General features: G+C 45.9%; 1 protein-coding gene across 1 annotated transcript; it reads right to left on the bottom strand.

Annotated features, from left to right (window-relative positions):
• Positions 1-714: 714 nt before the first annotated feature.
• LOC133504020 (sodium-dependent phosphate transport protein 2B-like) lies at positions 715-13,654 on the bottom strand. Its single transcript, XM_061826135.1, has 13 exons — positions 13,549-13,654; positions 11,985-12,038; positions 11,767-11,901; positions 8,959-9,087; positions 8,740-8,883; positions 7,433-7,544; positions 7,172-7,367; positions 5,689-5,784; positions 5,200-5,311; positions 3,587-3,754; positions 2,987-3,103; positions 1,573-1,697; positions 715-1,504 (listed from the first exon to the last, which is right to left on the bottom strand). The coding sequence occupies exons 2-13, from the start codon at positions 12,028-12,030 to the stop codon at positions 977-979; spliced, it is 1,908 nt and encodes a 635-aa protein (XP_061682119.1). The 5' UTR covers positions 12,031-12,038; positions 13,549-13,654; the 3' UTR covers positions 715-976.
• Between the last annotated feature and the right edge of the window lie 9,419 nt (positions 13,655-23,073).

A 23,073-nucleotide genomic window follows, 5' to 3' on the forward strand; every position in this document is an offset into this window, starting at 1 on the left:
AGCTGCTAGGAAAAAGTTCTCGCGAGGTCACCCATTAATCGTCCGCAGGCCTCCATCAGTCTGGGATTTCTGGCAAAGTGGTCCGACCCAAGCCTCTCCCCCACAGAAAACACGTAAATAACTACCAGAATACGAGGGGAAAAAAAGTTTCTCCGGTCTGATGAGACAAGGTACAAGTTTTTGGCCTTAATTCCAAGCAGTATGTGCGTCGAAAACCAACACTACTCATGACGAAGTCGTTTTCCCATCGCTCTACCGCACCTCGGGAACTCAGCCCCGGTCATCTTTGGCTTCGCCCTTACCACTTACAGCAAGGTGCAAAAGTATAAGGGATGGTTTGCAATATTTCCAATGGGTAGAACAGCCCGAAAACCACTTACAACTGCTGCCACGAGTAATCGGACATGGATCTTATCTAGACCTTTTCGAGACGGGCAAAACCGGAGATCTGCTCGGTGCAGGGGCGGATCTAATCAAGTGAAGGGCCAGAATCCTGAAAAAAAAAAAAATGCCTTTGACCTACTGCAGTTTAGAAAAAAAAAAAAAAAAATCAATATATAGAAAACGATTGGAAATTGTTAAATGAATTAAAATTCGAGGAACGTCAAAGTGGTCTGTGTGTACTTCCATTTTTCAGCACGTAAATAAATAAAAAGTGCATTTCTTGCAAAAAAGTGCAGCTTCATTTTTTTTTAAAAAAAAGTAGTAATTTATTTTATTCACACATGAATTATGTCTTAAATAGTGAAGGAAGTTTTACACTGACTATTCAGTTACAATTTGATTTTTTTTTTTTTCCATACATACAGAAAATACAAAAAGTCCCGATGTGAGCGTAGATAACGATAGAAAGTTTTTGTCGACAAATTTTCACCGGGTCCAGTGGAAAGACAGTTCATAGCAGCCCAGCGCTGAGATTACAGCGTGGAGGAGTCACGGGAATCATTAACGTGCAAGAGAGAACTGTTCACGTTTATTAAAGATGAGTTCCTTGGATGACCTTGGGGTCGTCGGACGTGGTCGCGGCCGGGTTGTCGCGCAACTCCAGGCTCTTCTTGCGCGCCTTTTCATCTTTCTGGCAGCAGTCGCAGCACTTGCAGATGCAGCAGCAGTAACGGCCGCAGAAGCCCAAGCACGACGTCACGACGCGGTCCCAGGGCTCCAGCGAGCGCATCGGCAGCGGCAGGAAGTTCCAGGTGCGCAAAAAGCGGGGCAGGAAGCGGGGGCAGTGCGACTGCATGATGTTGACCAAGATTACGAAGATGATGAGCACGATGATGGGTGCCCCGACGCCCACCAGGACTTGCCACCCCGCCAGGGACAGGCCGAACACAGCCAGGGGCAAGACCAGGAAGCACAGGACGAGGTAGAGGGCGGCGAACCAGCGATACTGCGCCGTGTGGTTGCCCAGCCCCCTGGCCAGCCTGATGGGTATCCGTGTGAACGGGATGGGATACCACAAAAGGATGCCCATGATGTTGAAGAAGAAATGGCAGAGCGCAATCTAGCGGAAAAGCAGACACTCGGGTCTCTGAAGAGTAAACCAAACAAAGAGTTGCCGCTCTGTCCTACCTGCAGCGAGTTGGCCAGCGTTTCTCCCGGGCTCGCCATGGCGGCCAGGATGGCCGTGGTGGTGGTTCCGATGTTGGAACCCAAAGTCAGAGGATAGGCCCGCTCAAGGCTGATGACGCCGATACCTTGCGACACAAAGAGGCAGAGCTGACTTTGCAAAACTTTTTCACATACCTTTCCTAACAACAAACAAGCAAAAAATGCATTTTAGCAAGGACTCTCCTCTGGTGGTGACATCAGTTTTGGGTTTCTGCTTTCTGCAAATCACGCGGTCCTGGTGACTTGATCAGGCCGTGGTCTCAACTTGCAGTGGGGAATCATACATCTAACCAGACTTCCCTCTTCCTCTGGTCTTCTTCTCATGGGACAAGCCTCGTACACGTCACTCCTCTACCACTACTATGGACTTTGGACCTCCTATTTTACGGCAGAGCCAGTTGGCCGCCTGCAACATGGATCTTTTGATTTCATGGACTTCCCGGAACTCGTGATCGTCGGTGAGTGGTTAAATGTGGTTCAATTGTTGAATCGACAAGAATTCCCCGCATTGCTGCAGACCTGATCCCAATATACTTGAACTTCTTCCCATCGTTTGGGTTGAGATTCTGCACCTCCAAATCTAAGACCGTGGTCCTCTAAAGGAAAATGATGGAATTTCCTCTCCAGGTTACGGTTGAAATCCTTCCCAAGTCCATTGCGATGTGGACTGCGCATCGGTCTTTCTTGGGGAAGAATGTTCTCAATTTACTGGTCTTATATATCTACGTTTCCACTCTCAACTAAAATCCCGAGTTATTGGTCGTAACTGAGAAACCAAGATGACAGATACGAGCGGCTGAAATGTGTTTCATCCGTTAGCCGTCTGGGAGCAAAGCGATTGTTCCTTACATGTCCTACTGGCAGGAGGGAGCAGCCTGTAGAAGGTGAAGCGTCTTCAACGAACAAGAACGGCAGAGTTGCTACGATTTTAACCATTGCGGATGCGTGTCGGAACGCAAACATGCTTTTTTTTAGATGGGAAATGTTGTCTTCACTCTTAAAAGAATCTGACAGGAAGCCGAGCCTTCAAACCATCCAAAGATCCAACCATCCCGTTAGGCGTTCCTCACGAGGTTTCTGGGTCAGCTGGAGCATACCTCAGGTGGCTTTGGGCGAGGTTTCTGAGCTCGGATCCAAAAAATGACACTTCAAAACACGCATTCACACTGTGACTGAGTGGGAACGGAACACGTGCTGCCTTCACTGAAGTCAGGTGAGCGCACCACAGTCCATTCCTTAAAATTCAAATAATTATAAACTTGTCTTAAACTTAACATCCAACCTCAGAACGGCGAGGCGGCTGTGCTACCAATTCGACCACTGCGCCGCCAGGCTTCAAACCGGACGCATAAAACAGCGAGGCGACAAAACTCACCGACGAGAGGCGTTATGGCCGAGGTGAAGACGGAGCTGCTCTGCACGATGAAGGTCATCCCGGCTCCCACCATGATGGCGATGTAGCCGGTAACCCAGCCGAAAGGGAAGGGGAAGTCTGCCGAGGTCACAAAAGACGGGACAAATGCGGTAAATGCCGTGAAGTCAACGCGGGTTGGGTCGTGACGGGGTTTGTTCCTGGGCTTTCTGAATCGCACAAGTCAGGTCAGGGAGGGCCCGAAAGTGCAGGTTCAAGCTTCAGGGCTGGCTTTGCCTGCTTTGCTCATCGAGCACCACCATCAAAATTGATGTGCCGACTATCAAACAGGCGCAATCTTGACATTCATACGTACGTACCTACAGATCTGGAAAAAGTTGTAACGACCACTGCTGAATGATCAGTTTCTCAGATTTATGGATTCATGCTTGAGCAAAATAAACGTTTTTTTGTCTGCGTGAATCTCAAATTCCAAATACAAATGGAGCATTGTTTGCAAAACATGGAAATTGGTCATAATACTAAAGAGAGTTTCAGTTTTTCCAGCGCCGTAAATGTTGTGAAAATTCAAGACAAAAACCAAGCTGCTGATTGGTCCTTTACCTGTGTTGAGCACCTTCTTGATGACGACGGCCACCTGGCCCTTGAGCATGGAGTTGAGGAGCTTGACGATGAGGATGAGGCAGGAGCAGAGGATGAAGAGCGACATACCCAGCAGGATCAGGCCCACCGCCAGGTCAGGCAGGTCGGCGTTGACGAAGATGTGGGAGCCTGTGAGCGCAAGGTCGAGAAAGTACTTCGGCTCTCTACTTAAGAGAAGAACAGTTCCGTAAGAATAATGTAGTAACTTTTTCTGAGAAGATTGAAAAATAAAATGCCGCGCTTATTTCGCTCGACTTGGATGCAAAATCCAAAAATGTGCTCTCCCGCCTTTGCTCGCGACTCCAACTGAATAATTCATCTTATCATAACACCTGAAAAAATAACGCCTTGCTTCCACTGTATGTGTTTGTTCCCATTCCTGCAGGCAATAAGACCACCAAAAACAACAACGATAAAAACAAAAACAAAAAAAAGCAACGACTCTTCATTCTTCATTTCATTCGACTTCAAATACTTGGGGTCAACAACCTGGAGCAAACAAAGAGTGGGGTAAGGAAGTGAAGAAACTGGTCCAAGCGGGTTGGAACAGCTGGCGGAAGGCGTCTGGTGTGTTATGTGACAGAAGAGTGTCCGCTAGGATGAAGGGCAAAGTTTACAAAACAGTGGTGAGGCCGGCCGGCCATGATGTACGGATTAGAGACGGGTGGCACTGAAGAAACGACAGGAAGCAGAACTGGAGGTGGCAGAAATGAAGATGTTGAGGTTCTCGCTCGGAGTGAGCAGGTTGGACAGGATTAGAAATGAGCTGATTGGAGCGACGGCCAAAGTTGGATGTTTTGGAGACAAGATTCGAGAGAGCAGACTTTGACGGTTTGGACATGTCCGGAGGCGAGAGAGTGAGGAAATTGGTAAGAGGATGCTAAGGATGGAGCTACCAGGGAAGAGAGCGAGAGAGAGGAAGACCAAAGAAAAGGTTGATGGATGTTGTGAGGGAAGACATGAGGACAGTTGGGTGTTAGAGAGGAGGATGAACGAGATGGAAAAAGATGACTCGCTGCCGCGACCCCCAACGGGATAAGCCGAAAGGAAAAGAAGAAGAACTGACATCAAGCAGTTCTTTGGAATGATGGTGTGAATGGGCAATATCTTTCTCCTCCATCTGGTTTCACATTCCCTCATGTCGGCGTTGAGAACGTTCTCTTCATGATCCAAAATCAATAAACAAGATCAGAACCGCAGTTGGCTTTTTTTTTTTTTTTTTTTACGCTCTCTCTTGTCACCAGCCCAAGTTGAAGAAGTAACGAGCCCAAAGTAAGGAGTGAAAAGTATGTATATGAACACGGTACTTTTTGGGACTCGATGACTTCCCAGCGATGTTATCCGGATGGTTGGACCGCGGTCTTGAAACCGATCGTTGACTTTCAACTGGAGACCGAATTGTCCCGGATTGGCATGAATAGCCTCATTGAGCCGGTAGAAGGGATTTGCTGAGTCAGCAAGCGGGACCAATCAAAGGTGGGCATTGTCCCAAGCGGGGGAGCAGGTCTGCGTCTCGTATTTCACAGGAACTCTTGTGCCAAGGTTTTGACCCCAGGTAGGCGGCCGAGACTTACATTTCTCCAGGTAGTCCGTCCAGGTGGTGTTCATCTCGGTCCAGATTTCGCCGCCTTGCTCCCAGCAGACGCCGCCGGCGGGGCAGCTCTCCACCGTCGCGTTCCAGAACGTCTTCATTTTACCCACGGGGGAGAACCCGACAAATTATTTTCAGCAACCATCTTACATCGTGCTCCACTTTTGAGAGATTCAAAAAAAAAGAAATTCCAGGAAGCACCTGCTGTTGTTATTTGACTTGACTTACAAAGCTCGCGATTACAGTTATGACAGCTTGTAAAATTACTTTGTTTCTTTTGTTATGTGTTTATACAATGCATCGCTAGTTTTGTTCATTCAAAACTAAATATTTTTGCTGGCTTTTTTGAGGGGCCGGAAAGGATTTCTGTACTGGCGCTTCAAATTCATTCAACTGGGAAAAATTGCTTTGACATAAGAACAAATCATGGTGCGAATTCCCACGTCAAGGTACCACTGTCCAGTTTTCTTACCGTGTTGGTCTTCTTCTTGCACCAGATTTTGATCAGACTCTTGTTTCTGGCGGCGGCGTCCCCGGTGGCGATTTGGGTGATGACGGATTTATCCAGCTGAGAAAGAGAAAGAAGCGTCAGACGATCGTCAAAGTGGGATCTAAAAATCAATCGTGGGTACATAGAAACGAGGGCGTCAATTTTATTTTCCATTACAATTGAATTTCGTGTTACCGACAGGGACTCGATACTCATTAGTTTAGATTTGAGTTTGTGGGTTTTTTTTGGGTGGGGGGGGCCGAATAAATCCTCTCTCATTTAATCGTGTTTTGAGAAGATTTTTGAGGACAATTGCGAATTTTCAGGGGCGCTGCCATTTTCGCGGGTCACATGATCTACGTGGGCGTACGTGACGCGTACCGTGCCGTTCCAAACGCCGGATTACACGGGACACCCTTTATGCCCAGCGCTGATTTCTCAAATTTATCCTTATCTGATGAAGTATCGGTTGATTGGGAAGACGGAGGAATACTTCCATACAGATTTGAACCTGTGGCTGTAATTAATGTTGAATATTCGGATGGTTCTTCGGGCGGAATGACGGATGACGCGGAATCTGACGAGCGAGCTCCGGCGGCGGGCCGCGAGCCGAGCTTTCAGGTGGCGGAGGCCTTGAGCAGAGCTCCGAAGGTGGCGGAGGCCTTGAGCAGAGCTCCGAAGGTGGCGGAGGCCTTGAGCAGAGCTCCGAAGGTGGCGGAGGCCTTGAGCAGAGCTCCGAAGGTGGCGGAGGCCTTGAGCAGAGCTCCGAAGGTGGCGGAGGCCTTGAGCAGAGCTCCGAAGGTGGCGGAGGCCTTGAGCAGAGCTCCGAAGGTGGCGGAGGCCTTGAGCAGAGCTCCGAAGGTGGCGGAGGCCTTGAGCAGAGCTCCGAAGGTGGCGGAGGCCTTGAGCAGAGCTCCGAAGGTGGCGGAGGCCTTGAGCAGAGCTCCGAAGGTGGCGGAGGCCTTGAGCAGAGCTCCGAAGGTGGCGGAGGCCTTTAGCAGAGCTTGAAAGGTGGCGGAGGCCTTTAGCCTTGCTTCGGCGTCCGGGGCTAACGACCTCCGCCACCTGAAAGCTCGCTCGCAGCCGCCACCAGAGCTTGTGGCCCCGCCTCCGGTGGTGGCGGAGGCCTTTAATCTAGCTTCGGCGTGATTATTATTATTTAATTTTCCTGCCACTTGGAAGTATCCCAAAAGGTTTCACCCAGTAAAACATTATCATTCATTATCAAAATTGAGCAGTTCGGTACTCATAACAGATACTTCCAGCGTTCTAGTGTTTAGGAGCCACTTATGATGTTAAATGGGTGCAGAAAAGGTTTCATGATGAAAGAGTGAAGCTGCCGCTTTAAAGACCACTAATGATACATAAGTTGTCGAAAGCGTATAATTAGAGATAATGAAATTGAAGTTCGTCGAACGAATCTTTTTCATTTGTGGATTTCAAACAATGTCCATCCTTTGTGTACCTGGATGATGGATTCTGTGAGCGGTTCGGTGATGATCTTGAGCAGGTCGGGCGCGTCCTCTCCCGACTGGATGTGGAAGGACTCGATGATGAGGTGGGTGAGCTTTTCCAGAACGCCCGTGGCCACCTCCAGGGGCAGCAGGACCAGCACGGAGAGCCAGTTGAAGAAGTCGTGCACGGTGGCGCCGGCGAAGGCCCTGCAAGCGAGACGCGTTCGTGGCGTTCTTCAGGCTGTGCGTCTGCCCCGCCTTGGAGCGTTTACCTGCGGAACTCGTTGCGGTTGCCCGCCTGCATCATGGCCACGATGGTGTTGGTGACCGAAGTGCCGATGTTGGCGCCCATGATGATGGGCACTGCGGACCGAACCTCCAGCACTGCAAAAAAATAACGACAACTGAGAAACAATAACTCGTGAAGAAAATAAAAGTGTTTGGTGAACATCAAAGACAATTTCATGAACTAAAGACTTAAACGATTGACAAAGATCGAGTCGATGAACCCAGTGGGCTTGTTTTCATAACCGCAGTCAGTATTTCACTGAAAGGAACCTATTGTGACGATTTCGCTGTAGTTTTGCTAAATATTTAATAATTGTTGGTCTTCGACACAGCAGCTGTCAATCCATTGGATCACGAACAAAGACGATTAAGTGGAATGGAAGCCTTCACTGGCACCGACAACAGGCTGCCGTGGAAAAGGGTCTCGCCCAGCTTGTCTGTGAAAATCAAGTTTGTCAACCGCTGTCATGACAAGCGGATCCCTGCGGATGGCGACATTGCGTCACTTTAGATTGGAGATGGGTACAGTTTTGTTTTTTTTTTTTTGTCAAAGATAAAGATTAGGCACTCAGTCGTGACTTTTCAAGCTGATTACGAGGGAGAGAAATGCCGACGTGTCGAAAGTCGGACAAGTTTCGGCACGTCGCACTCTTAACAGTGCTGAGTCTACGCGGTAAGTAGAAAATTTGTGACGTGATCGTGAGATAGTAAAATCAATGTAAAAAATGTGATGTTTAACTCGAGCTGTACGGTGACTAGCGTCACTTATGGCCATTCGTGCATCCGTACATGAATTATTTTGCCTTCAAATTTTCTTGATCTTGTTTTTGTTGTTTATGCATAGACTAAGAAACAAAAAATATATACATATTTGTGTTGAAATCACTGTTTTGCTTGATGTGATTCTTCTCCAAGTTCATTTTCCTTGTTATGTGTCAGGAATCGCTGGTTTTGATCCAACCAACCAATGTTCAACCGATAGTTACTAAAAAATTCATAATAATAATACATGGGAAAAGGCCAGAAACAAAGTCTACGCAATTTTACAAGGTTTGGTGGTTATATTGTCGCGTAAACAATATTCTGTGGGTCTTGAGAGGGGCTCTTAAATGGATGCCGCTTTTGACAATGGCTGCCTAACAATTAGGTAAGAATCCCTAGACTGAATGGGTTTGTTTTCGGAACCACAAGAAAACCAGGCTTATGGGGATGTTTTTAAACGTTGGGTACGATGTTGTCAGGTCGGTGGTTCCGGTTTTATGGTTTGATGGTGACGGCAAAGGGTTCTTACATCCAGAGGACACCATGCTGACCACGATTGACGAGGAGGTGCTGGAACTTTGCACCAACACCGTGACCAAGACCCCGATCACCAGGCCGGCTACCGGGTTGGCCAGGATCACGTTCTCCTTGAAGATGTCTCCGGCGGCTTTGCCTACGCACAAAGTGTCAAAGGTGACCCCGACATAGAGAGAGGAGTGCACAACCGTCGGGGGGAGTTCGGTCTCACCTCCGACCAGCTGGAAGGCCGAGCTGAGGACGTCCAGGGAGCAGATGAACAAGTAGAGAAGTCCCAGCAGCAACGCCAGCTTGACGATGGCCGTCAGCACTCGCATGATCTTCCCTCGAGTGTCCAGATCTGAAAGCGACCGTGTTGGCTACGAATCACAAAGTGCGGGACGGGACCTGCCCGCTCGGAGCTTTACGAACAAACGACCGAGTTCTGAAATGTTTCGGGAGACTCCGGACGGGTGAAATTCCAAGTTGAGCTCGCTGCGGCGTTGTGGGCCAATTGAGCCCTCCGTGGATATTGCGCAATCCGCGTCGCTGACCAATCAGAGGCCAGAGATCCGCATAGACCAAAGCCCGTTTTTGCTCCCGCTATTTTCTCAGACAACATTGCATGGTCCAGTATCGGTTTAGTTAGCGTTTTATCGCATATTTGGGTTATTGAACAAAAAATATGGTTAAGAGGTGTAGTCACGGACTTTGTAATCGTGACGACGGGTATCCCGAAAGGCCAGTCGGTGGGAGTTGGATTCGTACCCTTTCCAAAACCGAAGACCCGGTACGAAAAATGCCTTCGATGGATCAAACTTTGTGGAAGACCGCATCGTCAACTAAATCCATCTAATATCAACCGGAACACATATGTTTGCACGAAGATATGCCCTATGTTTGATTTTTAATACACGTCTCGTATAAATGAATTTGAAATTCTTCGCTAGCATAACACCGCTGCGTGTGAACGATTGACACACTTATTCTTTGTCGAGCGATATTTAGCGACGATCGGACTGCACAAACGTGTCGCTTTCTTGCCGGCTCGCGGCCGAAGCTTAACCAGGCTGTGTTTGCGCGAAGATATGCCCTAAATTTGATTTTTAATACACGTCTCGTATAAATGAATGAGACGTTCTCCGCTAGCATAACACCGCTACGTGTGAAGGATTGACACACTTATTCTTTGTCGAGCGATATTTAGCGACGATCGGACTGCGCAAACGTGTCGCTTTCTTGCCGGCTCGCGGCCGAAGCTTAACCAGACTGTGTTTGCGCGAAGATATGCCCTAAATTTGATTTTTAATACACGTCTCGTATAAATGAATGAGACGTTCTCTGCTAGCATAACATCGCTACGTGTGAAGGATTGACACACTTATTCTTTGTCGAGCGATATTTAGCGACGATCGGACTGCGCAAACGTGTCGCTTTCTTGCCGGCTCGCGGCCGAAGCTTAACCAGACGGTGTTTGCACGAAGATATGCCCTAAATTTGATTTTTAATACACGTCTCGTATAAATGAATGAGACGTTCTCCGCTAGCATAACACTGCTGCGTGCGAACGATTGACACACTTATTCTTTGTCGAGCGATATTTAGCGACGATCGGACTGCGCAAACGTGTCGCTTTCTTGCCGGCTCGCGGCCGAAGCTTAACCAGACTGTGTTTGCGCGAAGATATGCCCTAAATTTGATTTTTAATCCACGTCTCGTATAAATGAATGAGACGTTCTCCGCTAGTATAACATTGCTACGTGTGAACGATTGAATGAAATCAGAAGCATGGCGTCTGTCTCAGTTCAGAATGTATTGTATTTAGAATCTATATCGTTGATTTGAATGAAATCAGAAGCACGGCGTCTGTCTCGGTTCAGAATGTTTTGTATTGTATTTGCCATTTTTACTGTTTGTCTTACGTCAGCGCACGTGGCGTGACGTCACTTCAGGGGGCCTGGTTAAGTGCCCTGTACGGAGGGGTCAATTGCAATCGAGACGGGGAAAACCTTTTTCCACAGCACCTGGCGGTCGCGCCACGACAATCTGATCAATAACAAAAACAATTGATCTGTTGATCCACTTGAAAATGTTGGTGTTTATGGACGACAAAATTTAAAAAGGAAATGTCAAAAGCTCCATCCAATTTTCTCTGTTAGGAAAGCGCAAGGTGAATACTTTTGTCTGTTTTTCGGGGTGGGGGGACAGAAGGACGTACACGAGCGCAAAAAGGAGGACTTTGAACACCGGAGAACCAGCAAAGGCCTCTGATCTTGCTTTAGCTTCATCCTGAAGGGTCCGAGAGAATCTGTTGAATTACTTTTCTATCGCCCAATTCAAGAAAAAAAAAAAACGATTTGCAAGCCATAAAGTCCGTTTACGTGTTCTGTAATTGAACCCTAATAAGCGGCCATCATATTTTATTGCTCCTTCATTTGCACGATCTTTTAAATTGCTATTTTTGGTTAAACAAATGTTAAGGAAACGGTGGCAAGTTTTGGCAGGCCACATAAATTGAGGTCCAGGCCCAGATCCGGCTCCCCGGCCTTGAATTTGACAACTGTGATTGTGAGTCCACCACACATACTTTTGTGAACATTTGGGACAATTTCATCGTCATCATCATCATCATCAATGTCTTTATCACTCACAAGATGTTTTGTCCTTTCTTCGACTTCTTGCTGAATTTGCATCCCAAGTTTTTGATGAAACGAGCTTTAAGCTTCCCCTTGCGGGATTTTGCGGGTGGTGAAAATGTTTCGATTGTAAGGGGGCCTGGACCGAAACCCTGTGGTGCTCCCCAGAGGGATCTAATTTGACTGCTTCAAACCAAAATAGCGGACTTCCTGTGTATTTTAAGCCATGGCTTCTTGAGACTTTTTTTTTTTATAGGAACACTCATAACAGACTTCAGGACGAAATTTCCCACGGCTTAGAGAAACTGGTTTTGGGTGCTGGATTTCCAAAAGGAAATCCGGCGAACGAAGTGCAGTTTCAACGTAACCGGAAGATGGAACCGACTCGGTCCAAACAATCTCACCTGACCACTTGACACCCACGTCCTTGAGCTCCGGCAGGTCCCAGGGATCCTCTCCGACCCCGTCGTCGTTTACCAGGTCGACGGTGGAGTACGACGACACCATGGCGCCGTCCTTCTTGTCTTTATCGTTGTCTTCTGCAAGACGAGCATTCAGTCGGAAAAATATATCGTCGAGAAAAACGATGCAGTCTCAAAGTGTCGAGTAGGGGATGACATACCAAAGCTTGCGGAGGACTCAGTCCCCACTTGTGGTCTGGGAGCCATGGCAGTATCTGGTGAAGGAAATTTTAGTCAGTTTGGTCAAACAGAACATTTTTTTCAGATCTGTTGCGTCGAAAGCAATTCGTCCCTCTCCCACAAGTCAACCAGGGATTTTCTGGCTTTGTGGGAGTATCAGAACTGTAAACGTGACTGTAAGTGGATGCCTAAAACACCAAACCCTTTCTTCTCTCTGTCGGTTGCGTTGCAAGCAATTCTTGTTGTCACACAGGACGACTGCAATTTTTCCGGCTTTGGGGGTCGGGTCGGTTCCACCAAACAGGCAGAATGCTGCCGGTCCGCGTGGATATGCCAGAAATGTTCTGACATTCACCTCCCGTATCCCGTTGCCGTGAAATCCGTGGTCCCAGTCCCAAAAATCTCCTAATTCAGCTCCAAAGCGGTGCAAAGAGAATCCCAAGAAACGCTCGTCGGACTTTCTCTCACGGGCTGCAGAGAGGCAGCCTCTGAGTCCGCAAGCCAATTCGCTTCTGTGGCCGCCGTAAGAATCCCCCCCCCCCTTCTTCTTCTCCCCCAGGATGTGAGGGCGACGCCGTGAACGCTGTTTTGCCCGGTCGGCCGCGAGCTCCCGACGCCATGCCAGTGTCGCCAGATGGAATCCCAAATACCACCAAACACATCACACCCAAGGGAAGATGTGTTTTTTCAGGTTTCAGGTTCTCGCTCTAACGGTCGCAACGTTTTCAGGCGAAAAAGAACGACGGAGGAATCTTGAAGTCACGGCGGGGCGGACTCGTGCCACTAATTATAGTGCGCGCCCAACCTCTTGCCGTCGCCGGGTTCGTTTCGAGCCCCGCCCAAAAAGAATCAGACTCGTCCTCAGATATATATATCTCAACAATTCACTACTAAATCGTCTTACCACTTGGGATTCGAACCCGCAGAGCCGCGGGGCAGACGCACAAACCGCTCGACCACCGAGCTGCACTTCCGCACTTGAAATGAAATCTGAAATAATGCAATGATGTAATCAGTTTGAAAATATCGTTCTAATAGTCCGAATAGCCATCCATTTTCTGAGCCGCTTATCCTCACTAGGGCCGCGGGAGTGCCGGAGCCTCCTCCACCCTGAACTGATCGCCAACCAATCTGGTTCAAATATTGTTATATACACACATTAGTCCTCAGTCCTTGGAATTTTTTTGATGCAAACTCGAGACGCAACAACGAAGTGCAAAAATATGACACCGTATGGCAACGTGCACGAAAATGAATTCATTTTGACGAGGGTTCGTCATCGTCCTTACAATTGATTTGTATGTTTGTAAATTCACGAGGCACCGTTTTCTTTCGATTTAAAATGGTCACGTTGACTCAAAGATTTTCCGTGCGGCAATTCTCGGCTGCGGAGCTCGCAAACGCCACTCAAACCGCTTTTCGTTTCCATTTTTCCAAAAAGTTCAAAGGCGGCAAATATCGCTCCCGATTATGCGCCAAATCAAAGACAATGTGCCGAGATTTTCCCCGTTGTCAATTGTATCCATAAATCGATACGACACTCACCCGACGGGAGTTGGCCTGGAGCGAGGAGCCGCTTATTTTCCGGGCCGGGGGGGGGTTTGAATTCTTCTCAGCAGACCCGCGGGGAGGTCTCGCCCGCACCTGGGACACCTGTTGCTGCGGGGGGGGTGCGGCCCGCTACGCTCCTTTTATAGGCCCGCTTCGCACAAACACACACACACACACTGGGGGGGCAAAGGTCGGGGCCAGACACACACGCCTACATTTTGCACGTGACAACTTCATGACACTTGTGTGTTGTATCATAATTGAAAGAAGCAAATGTTTTTGTTTGATATCATTTGTGGTGAACACATTGAATGAATGTCAGCAAACTTTTTTTAAAAAAAAATATATATATATATATTTTTTGCCGGTGGTGTTCAGTGCTGGACTGCCAATAGGTCGCCCCCTGGTGGACGTCAGGGCAGTACACCTCGCTGACAAAATCACTTGGTTACTGTACTCTCTATTGTAATAATTCCGCTTTTTTTTCCCCCACCCCAAAAAAACGTTGGTTGTATTTTACTTGTTAATTTGGATACATTGATATCTCGAAATAATGAGTAAATTAATTAGATGATGCAAAAGCAGTCGATCCCGACTCGATCGGGCTTCGGCGAATTCCTCGTCGTAGCTTCAATGAGCCGAGCCAAAACTCGTTTCTTAAGCGACGTCGCACTCATGTTCTAAATGCATTTTTTCTTTCTGCGATTGAGGCAAATACACATTTGATAAACGAGTCAAATGATAGTTCCATGATCAAAAGAAATCATATCGTGCGGAATTCGTTCGCTTATTTGTTCGATTCCAGCAAGCGTCCAATCATCCACTTCCTGCCGTTGCGCGAAAGAAAAACGACTTCCTCGTCCGGTTTTGTTCGTCTCACGGAAAAAGTTACGCAATACAAGAACGCGAAAATATTGCCCAAAAAGTCATTTTTTACCTTCGGAAAATTTCATACGGGACACCTAACGGTAAACACGTTTTGCTGCCAAAAATTAGAAAAATATTCCTCGAGAATTTGTTTTCAACAGATAACGATCATGTCAATCAATCAATAAATAAATAATGATTTGCAAAACTCGATGTCTTTCCCGTTATTGATCAAATTGTATGAAAACGACCCACATAATAATAATAATCGCTAATATTCCCGCAGCTCGTGTTTTACGTGTGCGATAGTGCCCCCTTTTGGCCGAGGTGCACATACCAGAAGGAGTTACACGATGCCTATTGAATAATCACGACACGCTTAATTTATGACATTCTATTTATTTATTGATGGAATAACTATATATTATATTATATTATATTATATTGGAAAGTGCTAAACAACCCGTTTGAGTTTTGATTTGTGTTTTTTTTTTGGGGGGGGGTGCTGGAATACATGAATTCATATTTTTGTAAAAAAAAAAAAAAAAGAAAGAGCATTTGAGACGTCCGCTCCCAAAATAATTTTCAACTCCAAACTCAAAGACGCCTTTCGGAGATTCTCTCGGACACGCCCAGTCAAAGGCAGCGTGGCCCGTTTATTACTCATTAGCGCTGCGTTTACGGGGCCGAGACGCCGCCCGTTGCATCTGGCGTCCACCGTGTGAGAGGAAGTTAATGATTCTCACTGAGGTTACTTGGATGCAAAATTAAAAACAATCATATTGGCCGGAATGATTCACCTATTAAAAAAAAAAAAAAAAAAAAACAGGGTTCAGCGGGTTGATGGAAATATAATGAGGCATTAAAAATATGTGTTGCGATTCGCGTTACGGCGTCGTGGTGGATGTGGAAAATGGGCGGTGGGCGGGTCCTCGCCGTCTTCCGGGGGGGGGGGGGGGGTCGACCTTCGGACCCGCCACGCCCAGCTGGGACTTCGAAGCGCCTTGCGAAATCCAGGAGTGAGACTGAGCCCCCGGCACCAAAGCCGTACAAATGCACGTGCACGCAAAACAGATTTGGGATTTTGTCATTTTTACAAAATAAGAAATGAGAAAATTAGCACTCTGGACTGGGTTAATACGTAAAAGCATAAAGTAATGGCATACAGGCGCATGAAAAAAATATTATAGCACGCATGCTTCTTATGTGTTTTGCTCCTTTTTAATGGCAAGGAACTGTGTTGAAGTGACTTGAAACGCTTCTCTTAAACTCAACTGTGGCATCTTGGTCCCAAGAAACTATTTTTAAGTGACCTTGAGAAGCTTCATTTGGGGGGGAAAAAAATAGTTTTCCTGCCCTCTTTTGGCATCTCGGTGGCAATGAACTATGTTGAAGTGACTTGAGGAGATTCATTTTGGTAAAAGTAGTGCTGTATAGCTCGACTGTGGCTTCCTAGTCCCAAGTAACTATGCTGACATGAGATGAGGAGGTCCATTCAGAAAAAAAAAGTAGTTTTTCTACCCTCTTGTGTCGTTTGGTGCAGAGGGACGATGTTGAAGTGACTTGAAACACTTCTTGTAAACTCAACTGTGCCATCTTGGTGCCAAGAAACTATTTTTAAGTGACCTTCAGGAGCTTCATTTGGGGGAAAAACGATTAGTTTTCCTGCCCCCTTGCGGTATCTTGGTGCCGATGAACTATGTTGAAGTGACTTGAGGAGATTCATCTAATTTTCTACCCTCTTGTGGCATTTGGTGCAGTGGAACTATGTTCAAGTGACTTGAAACACTTCTTTTAAACTCAATTGTGGTATCTTGGTGCCACAGAACTATGTTTAGGTGACCTTGAGGATCTTCATTTTGGGGAAAAAAGTAATTTTCCTGCCCTCTTGTGGTATCTTGGTGCCAATGAACTATGTTGAAGTGACTTCAGGAGATTCATTTCGGTAAAAGTAGTGTTGTATAGCCCGATTGTGGCTTCCTAGTCCCAAGTAACTATGCTGACGTGAGGTGAGGAGCTCCATTCAGAAAAAAAGTAGTTTTTCTACCCTCTTGTGTCGTTTGGTGCAGAGGGACTATGTTGAAGTGACTTGAAACGCTTCTTTTAAACTCAACTGTGGCGTCTTGGTACCACGAAACTGTTGAAGTGCCCTTGAGGAGCTTCATTTTTGGGGGGGGGGGGGGAAGTAGTTTTCCTGCCTTTTTGTGGCACCTTGGTGACAATGAACTGTGTTGAAGTGACTTGAGGAGATTCATTTCGGTAAAAGTAGTGCTGTATAGCTCGACTGTGGCTTCCTAGTCCCAAGCAACTATGCTGACATGAGATGAGGAGCTCCATTCAGGAAAAAAAAAGTAGTTTTTCTACCCTCTTGTGTCGTTTGGTGCAGAGGGACTACGTTGAAGTGAGTTGAGGAGCCCCATGTGGACAAAAGTCGAGCTTTACTGACAGAATTCGGCATCTTTGTGCTAAGGAATGATGTTGAAGTGAGTTGAGGAGCTTCATTTCGCGCGTGTTTGATGACATGTACGTGAGCCACATTGGCACACCGAAGTGCGTGAAGTGCTGCATCCGCAAGTGAAAATGCTTTCACTTTCGCACAAGAATTGTTTTTTTTTTTCAAGATGAAACGATATTCAAATCTTTAGCTCCACCCAGAGTCGTCATGGCAAAAAAAAGATTTTTTTTAATGTTTTTTTTTTTCTTGTTTTGTTCTGTGCAGTTCTTACGGCAAGATGTTGAGTGTGTTTTAAAATCGGAATTTCGATAAAAAATAACAATGTATGGAAAAAAATAATAAAATGGGAAAAATAGCATGTATTTGAAATAAATTGAAATCACAATTTTGTGATACCCGCAAAAATAATAAATATCTATTATATATATATATATATATATATATTACTGAAATGTCATCAAATTGGTTTTCCAGATAGCTTGGCTGTTATTTGTTTGATTCCGTGCCTGCGCCCGGCTGCTTTTGAGCACCTTTATTAACAACATGGTCATCATTTATGCGGCGCCCATAAAGCCAATAAAAACCCGCGTGTGGATTTTAATAACCATTCGTCACCACAGATGCTGATAGCGTGCACGGAAAGAACACCGCGGTGTTTTGTTTTTTTTTTTTTTTTTTTTAATGTTCATATTTAATGAAACTTTGACCTGAGCCGGCAAAGGGGGGCGGGGTCATACTGGAGGGGCGGGGCGGAGTCACGCGCGTGCGCATTAAGCCCCGTTTAAGACGCATATGACAAGTTTTCATAAGTGATGTTGACTGGTCGAGTTTTGTTTTGTGGGCACATGAAGCAAAGATGCAGAAAAATGAAAAAACTTCAGCGTGGCGATGATAAGGTGAAAGGTCACAGTCAAACTTTGACATTTTCTCACCACATAAAAAGTGCACTTTTCTGGGAAGAGGTCTGCTGCTGCCTCCTACTGGATGAAATATCAATTACAACATTTCATTTAAAAAAAAAATTGGCTACCCGAGCACACGCAGAATTAAATCTCGCGAGACTTCAGACCAGCGAACGTGGCAACGACAAACTCTTTTTCGTTTAATTTGTAGCAGTCCCACGGATGAGAAAAATGCAAAAGAAAAAGTAACAAAATTAAAATTAATTTTAAAAATTGTATAATATATTATAATTTATGTAATATACTAACGTCATATTTTATAAAACATACGTAAATAGAAAATGGAAAATCACAAAAGTGACGAAATTATAAAAATGAACAACAAAATCCACTGAACTCAATAAATAGAAATTGCCCAAAAAATATGAAATGTGACAAATTAAGATGATCATTTAAATAGATTAGATAAGAAGGGAAAATTGTGTTATTATTGTTATTAATTTGGCTGGTGATAACTACAGACACGCTCACACACACACACACACACACACCTATTTCCTTCTTTTGACTTGTTGGCATCCTCCCGCTATTTCTTGGTTCACTTTTTTTTTTTTTTTTCTTCAAATAGCCCCAAAATGAGTGGAATAAAAACTGCACAGTACTGCGGACAGAACATTATTGCGATTCACGATTAAGCCGGTAGAGGGCGGCAGATGCTCATGTTTGGTTGATGCTGTTCCTTCCTCATGAAAAGCTGATCGCGAGTGGAAAATATTTACATTCTCCATAAATATTATACAGAACATATATATACCTTTTTTGGGGGGGCGGGGGTGGGAAAAAGTACATTTCCTGAAAAAGTCGTATATTTTCTCTGAAAAAAAAGGTCTTAAATGTTCTAAAAAAATTATATTTTCCATGTTTTTATTTTATCCCTGAAAATAAAGTAATGGATATTTATATGAAATGAAGTTATGTTTTCCAAAAAATATTTTCTAATTTTGACAGAAGAATATAAGTCCAGTCACAAAATACACACATATTATCATTATGTAAATGCTATTTTAGTCTGTTGCTAAAACAAAATGGAGTTTCTTTTTCCAAAAGGATTATCTTTTCTTTTTCATATTTCATCTTGCTCATGGCATCAAAACCGTTTTCATATATTTTGTAAAATAAAGTTCATTTATTCATGTTTTTATCTTTCATAAAGCGGCACTTGCAGAAACTGTTTGTTTTTTTGTTTTTCATATTTCACTTAATTTTTTTTTTTTTTTTTACAGTTTTACTATCAAGAACATTATTTGTTTTTAAAGAAGTTACTGAAGTTGTTGTTGTTTTTTTTTTTTAACTTTGTAAATATCTGGTCGGGGTTGCCAGTCGCGGTGCTTTTTGTCCTGGTTGCCCAGTGGCGACGGGACGGAGCTGGTGACGCCCGGCACGTATCGCCCGTCCTCGCCCCAACAGTCACCCTGGGGGAAAAAAAAAAAAAGCGGGAGGAAGTTGCAAGTAAGTCTCAAGTTGACACAAATGGACATAAAAGTCACGGTTTTCCCCAGTATTTAATTTTAGTGAGCCCTTCTCCTTCGCCGCCGAGATAATTAATCAATCCTCCTCGTGCGGGCTGCCCACAATAGAAGGCCGCCCCGCCCTCAAATCTACACAGAACTCCCCGATCCTCACAAGTGTGGATGGAGAAGAAAATGCTTTGAAAACCCGACACATCGTGAGAATTGCGACTTACAAAATGTACAAAACTTGTTCGTTTTCTGCCTGTCAAACGTAGAGCCAAATTGGCTAATGAAAAATTTAAATATGAAGACTTAACTAAGAAGTTGCGCCAAATAATAATAAAGTGGAGAAAAGTCAAATTATGAAAATCAAATGTTGTGTTGTTGAAAAGTGCGTTGGAGTCGCTGCTTTAGGAGTTGACCTAACTAACTTATTGTTATGCCAACTGTTACAATCGGAATTATGATTATGGCTATGAATTGATATCTTTAATGTCTGCTGCGGAAGTCTGGGAAAAAAAATGAAGTTGAAGACGTTCTGCTCGTTAACTGATCTCAAAGTATCCAAAAGCAGAAACAAACAAAGGGTTGCCACAGCAGACGGACGTTTCCTCGCTTCTCGTCCGTGCTCGAGTTCCACTAATTTCCTTTTCGACCCCCCGACTTCCCCACCACCTCCTGGAGGTCAAAGGTGACAAGCGGGAAAAGTCCATCTGCCGTCGGAGGACGCTCGTGAGAATTTCATCCCTTTTCAGTGTAAAGTGTTTGGGGTTTTTTTTTTTTGCACTTTGTGGGAAATTGCGAGCCAGAGCGCCAGCGGAGGGAAATCAAGACTTGGGTGCAATATCCATACCAGAGATGGTTTTGCTCTCTGCGATGTTTAATGTCAGTACACAGGTGCCATATTATATTTTGAGAGTAATACTGGAATGTCCAATTACGCACTTAACCATTTGCCTTGCTATTCTATTTTTATTTGTAGTCACAAATCATATCAATACAAATTAGAGCACGAGTAATTTCATATTTTCCAATAACTTTTTGCAAGCTTAATGGGCAAGACCGTGATTATTCTCTTCTTATATTTGTGTGTGTGTGTACTTTTTACCTTCAGCAGCTGCTTCTGAGTGAAAATGGCCAACATGGCCGACTTCCTGTTGGGTTTTGAGACATTTTTGCCGACGAGGGTTCGTTTCCCCCAACTTTCAGCACTGAGTGAGTCTCAAATGTGGAGGAATATATTGAGTAAAAAAAAAAAAAAAATTAGAAAGATGACAAAATGTTGGCTGAAAGCGTACGAAGGTTTCCTATTCCAAGACGTAACATCTGATGACATTTCTACGTTCGGAGCAGCCGGATTCCCGTGGAGATTTTTGGGCGGCGGCGGCGGCGGCCGTCGCTTCCACCCCACGGAAGGATTCCCGAGGCGGGCGCGCCAAAAGATGGATGAGGTGCCAGCGGCGGCCTCCGCCGAGCTTTTGTGTGGCGTTGGGTCGCAACGCTGCCAATTAGACCTTCGCAACATAAATCTCACTTTAGCGCCGCGTGTCAACAAGAAGACCCCCCCCCCCCCCCAAAAAAAAAAAAAAAAAAACCCGCTCAACCCCTCCGCAGTGCGGTCCGACTTTGGCATCCCCGGGTTTTTAAATCAAAGTTTTTCTGTATCTCCTGTACAGTGAATCGCTATTTATCGCACTTCTCTGTTTTGGCTAGCAACAGCATTTTTCACCCCACTAATTACCGCCAATGTGGAATTTAAAATAATATTTTGTCAGTCTTGGCTGCTGCTCCCCCCCCCCCCCCCCCCCCCCCAAAATTTAAAGACTTCCCCACAAAGCAGCGCAGTTTCCATCGTGTCCGATTTCAAATTGATTCCACGCAAGAATGCGAAGCAATTTCTGTCGGGTTAAGTATGAAGATGTCAGTCAGATTTTGGGTCTCGCTCGTTTGGTGCAGGGCCGGGACGTCGGGGGGTGACACCCCGAATGGAAACCCATTTTTCATCTTTTTACGTTTCGGTTCAAATGGAGTTGCTCGGGTCCTCCAGAGTCTTGTCCTGGACCCGAGAATAATAGCGGCCTTCTTTTCAGGTGGCGGATCAAAGGTTTTGGACGTTTTTCTCGGTGATAGACGAAGGAAAGCCGATTCCGGAATAAGTGCAGTACCGGCTGGAACGGCGCCCCCCGTCAACCTCGACTTTTATTACGCCCGCACCGTTAAATGATAAAAGGTCAACACGTCGGCCCCCTGCTGGACACGTCGGGTTTTACTGGCGATCTGCTCCACCTGCCTGCGCCCCCCAACTTCCTGAGGAGCCCCTAAACAAAGAAATGTTGATGCGTCGATTTTTTTCACCATGTCACACGGGGGAGCTCCAAAATGTAAACAGGAAACGGGGTTTTTTTGGTCATTTTTTTTAACGGAAATTGGCTTGAAAAATGTATTTGGAATTCTTCTGTCCCGCCGTAGTTTGAATGAGTGACGAGTCGGTCGATTAAACGTTACGGGAGGGAAACGTCTTGAAAAGCATCCGGAACGATGAATCTGTTTCACAAAGTTGTTCAAAAACCAAAGCAATGTTTCCTATAGGAAATCATGGCAATCCAGTAAATTGGTTTCGGCGTTTGGCGAGCGACAAGTCCAGGGTGTACTCTGCCTCTCGCCCGAAGATAGCCCGGGTAGGCTCCAGCGGATCCGCGACCCTAGTCAGGATAAGCGGCTCAGATAATAGATGACTGGATGAAGGTTTGGTTCCCTGTCTGGTCTGCCACTAGGCAGTTTTTGTACAGCTGGTTAGCAAATTCACTCCGCTAAATTCTTTGTGATGTCATCAAGAAAATTAAAAAACAAAATCTTTCGGGATATCTGCCAGGGCAAGCGCTAACAAAGTTTTGTCATTGTTTTTCTTTGCGATCATCTGTAGTCACTTCCATTTCGCCCAATGTTTACAACGCTGTAAAAAGTTCAATTGTGACCGGACCGAAGCGGCGCACCTCACGCGGACGGACGGGCTGCTTTCTTTGCGTTCTGCCTCCAATTTCACATTTCACATTTCACATGTCGTGTCCAGAGACATCTGGCTAGCGTGAGCTCAAATTGGAGCGAACAGATTGACAATTTGGCGGCGCGTGACATCAAAAGCAAATGGACGTAATTTGGCCTTAAACGGCGACTTTGTGATGGCTAATGGCTCCCAAACCGGCATGTCGTCTCCGATTAGCCGGCTCGCCGCTAAACACGAACCGAGCGGAGCCGGGATGAAAGGTTCTCCCTTTTCCGGCCCAACGCCGAAGAGACGAGCCGCCCTCGTTAGTCGGCTAACGTTACGTCGCTCTGACTGACGGGCAAAGACGGACCCCCTTTCCTCGCGAGCCCTCCCGATCCGACCCGTGACCCCCCCCCCCCACCCGCACGTCAACGGAGCAACCACTTAAGCTCCGTTTGCAGTCCAACATGGTGGTTCTGTTTTCTTTCCGCCGAAATCAGTTCCAGAACGGCGGCAGGTTAGCATTGCTACGTCCCGACGGGAAGGTTCTGCTTTTGAATACGTGACGTCCCGGCGGTTCTGTTCCGCAAAAACTCAAATGGATCCCAAATGATCGGGAACGGGCGGAAAAAGAGGTTACGGAGGTGGGCCGGTGTGCCGGTCTGAGCGCTCCCCCGTGCTGAAAAGTCTCCTTGTGATGACTGCGCACGCGTTGCTAACAGGGGAACTCTGGCTACGTAGCAGACGCTAACCCCGGTCTCACATACGTTATCTTGATAAATTGATAATTGATAAGAA

Source organism: Syngnathoides biaculeatus, chromosome 7, assembly GCF_019802595.1.
Source record: "Syngnathoides biaculeatus isolate LvHL_M chromosome 7, ASM1980259v1, whole genome shotgun sequence".
Classification (NCBI taxonomy): domain Eukaryota; kingdom Metazoa; phylum Chordata; class Actinopteri; order Syngnathiformes; family Syngnathidae; genus Syngnathoides; species Syngnathoides biaculeatus.

Coding starts and splice junctions, on each gene's coding strand:
- LOC133504020 (XM_061826135.1), bottom strand. CDS start 12,030: ATGGCTCCCAGACCACAAGTGGGGACTGAGTCCTCCGCAAGCTTTG. Junction 9,088..11,766: donor CGTGGGTGTCAAGTGGTCAG/GTGAGATTGTTT, acceptor GGTCGCTTTCAG/ATCTGGACACTCGAGGGAAG. Junction 1,698..2,986: donor GGCCATAACGCCTCTCGTCG/GTGAGTTTTGTC, acceptor TTGTGTCGCAAG/GTATCGGCGTCATCAGCCTT.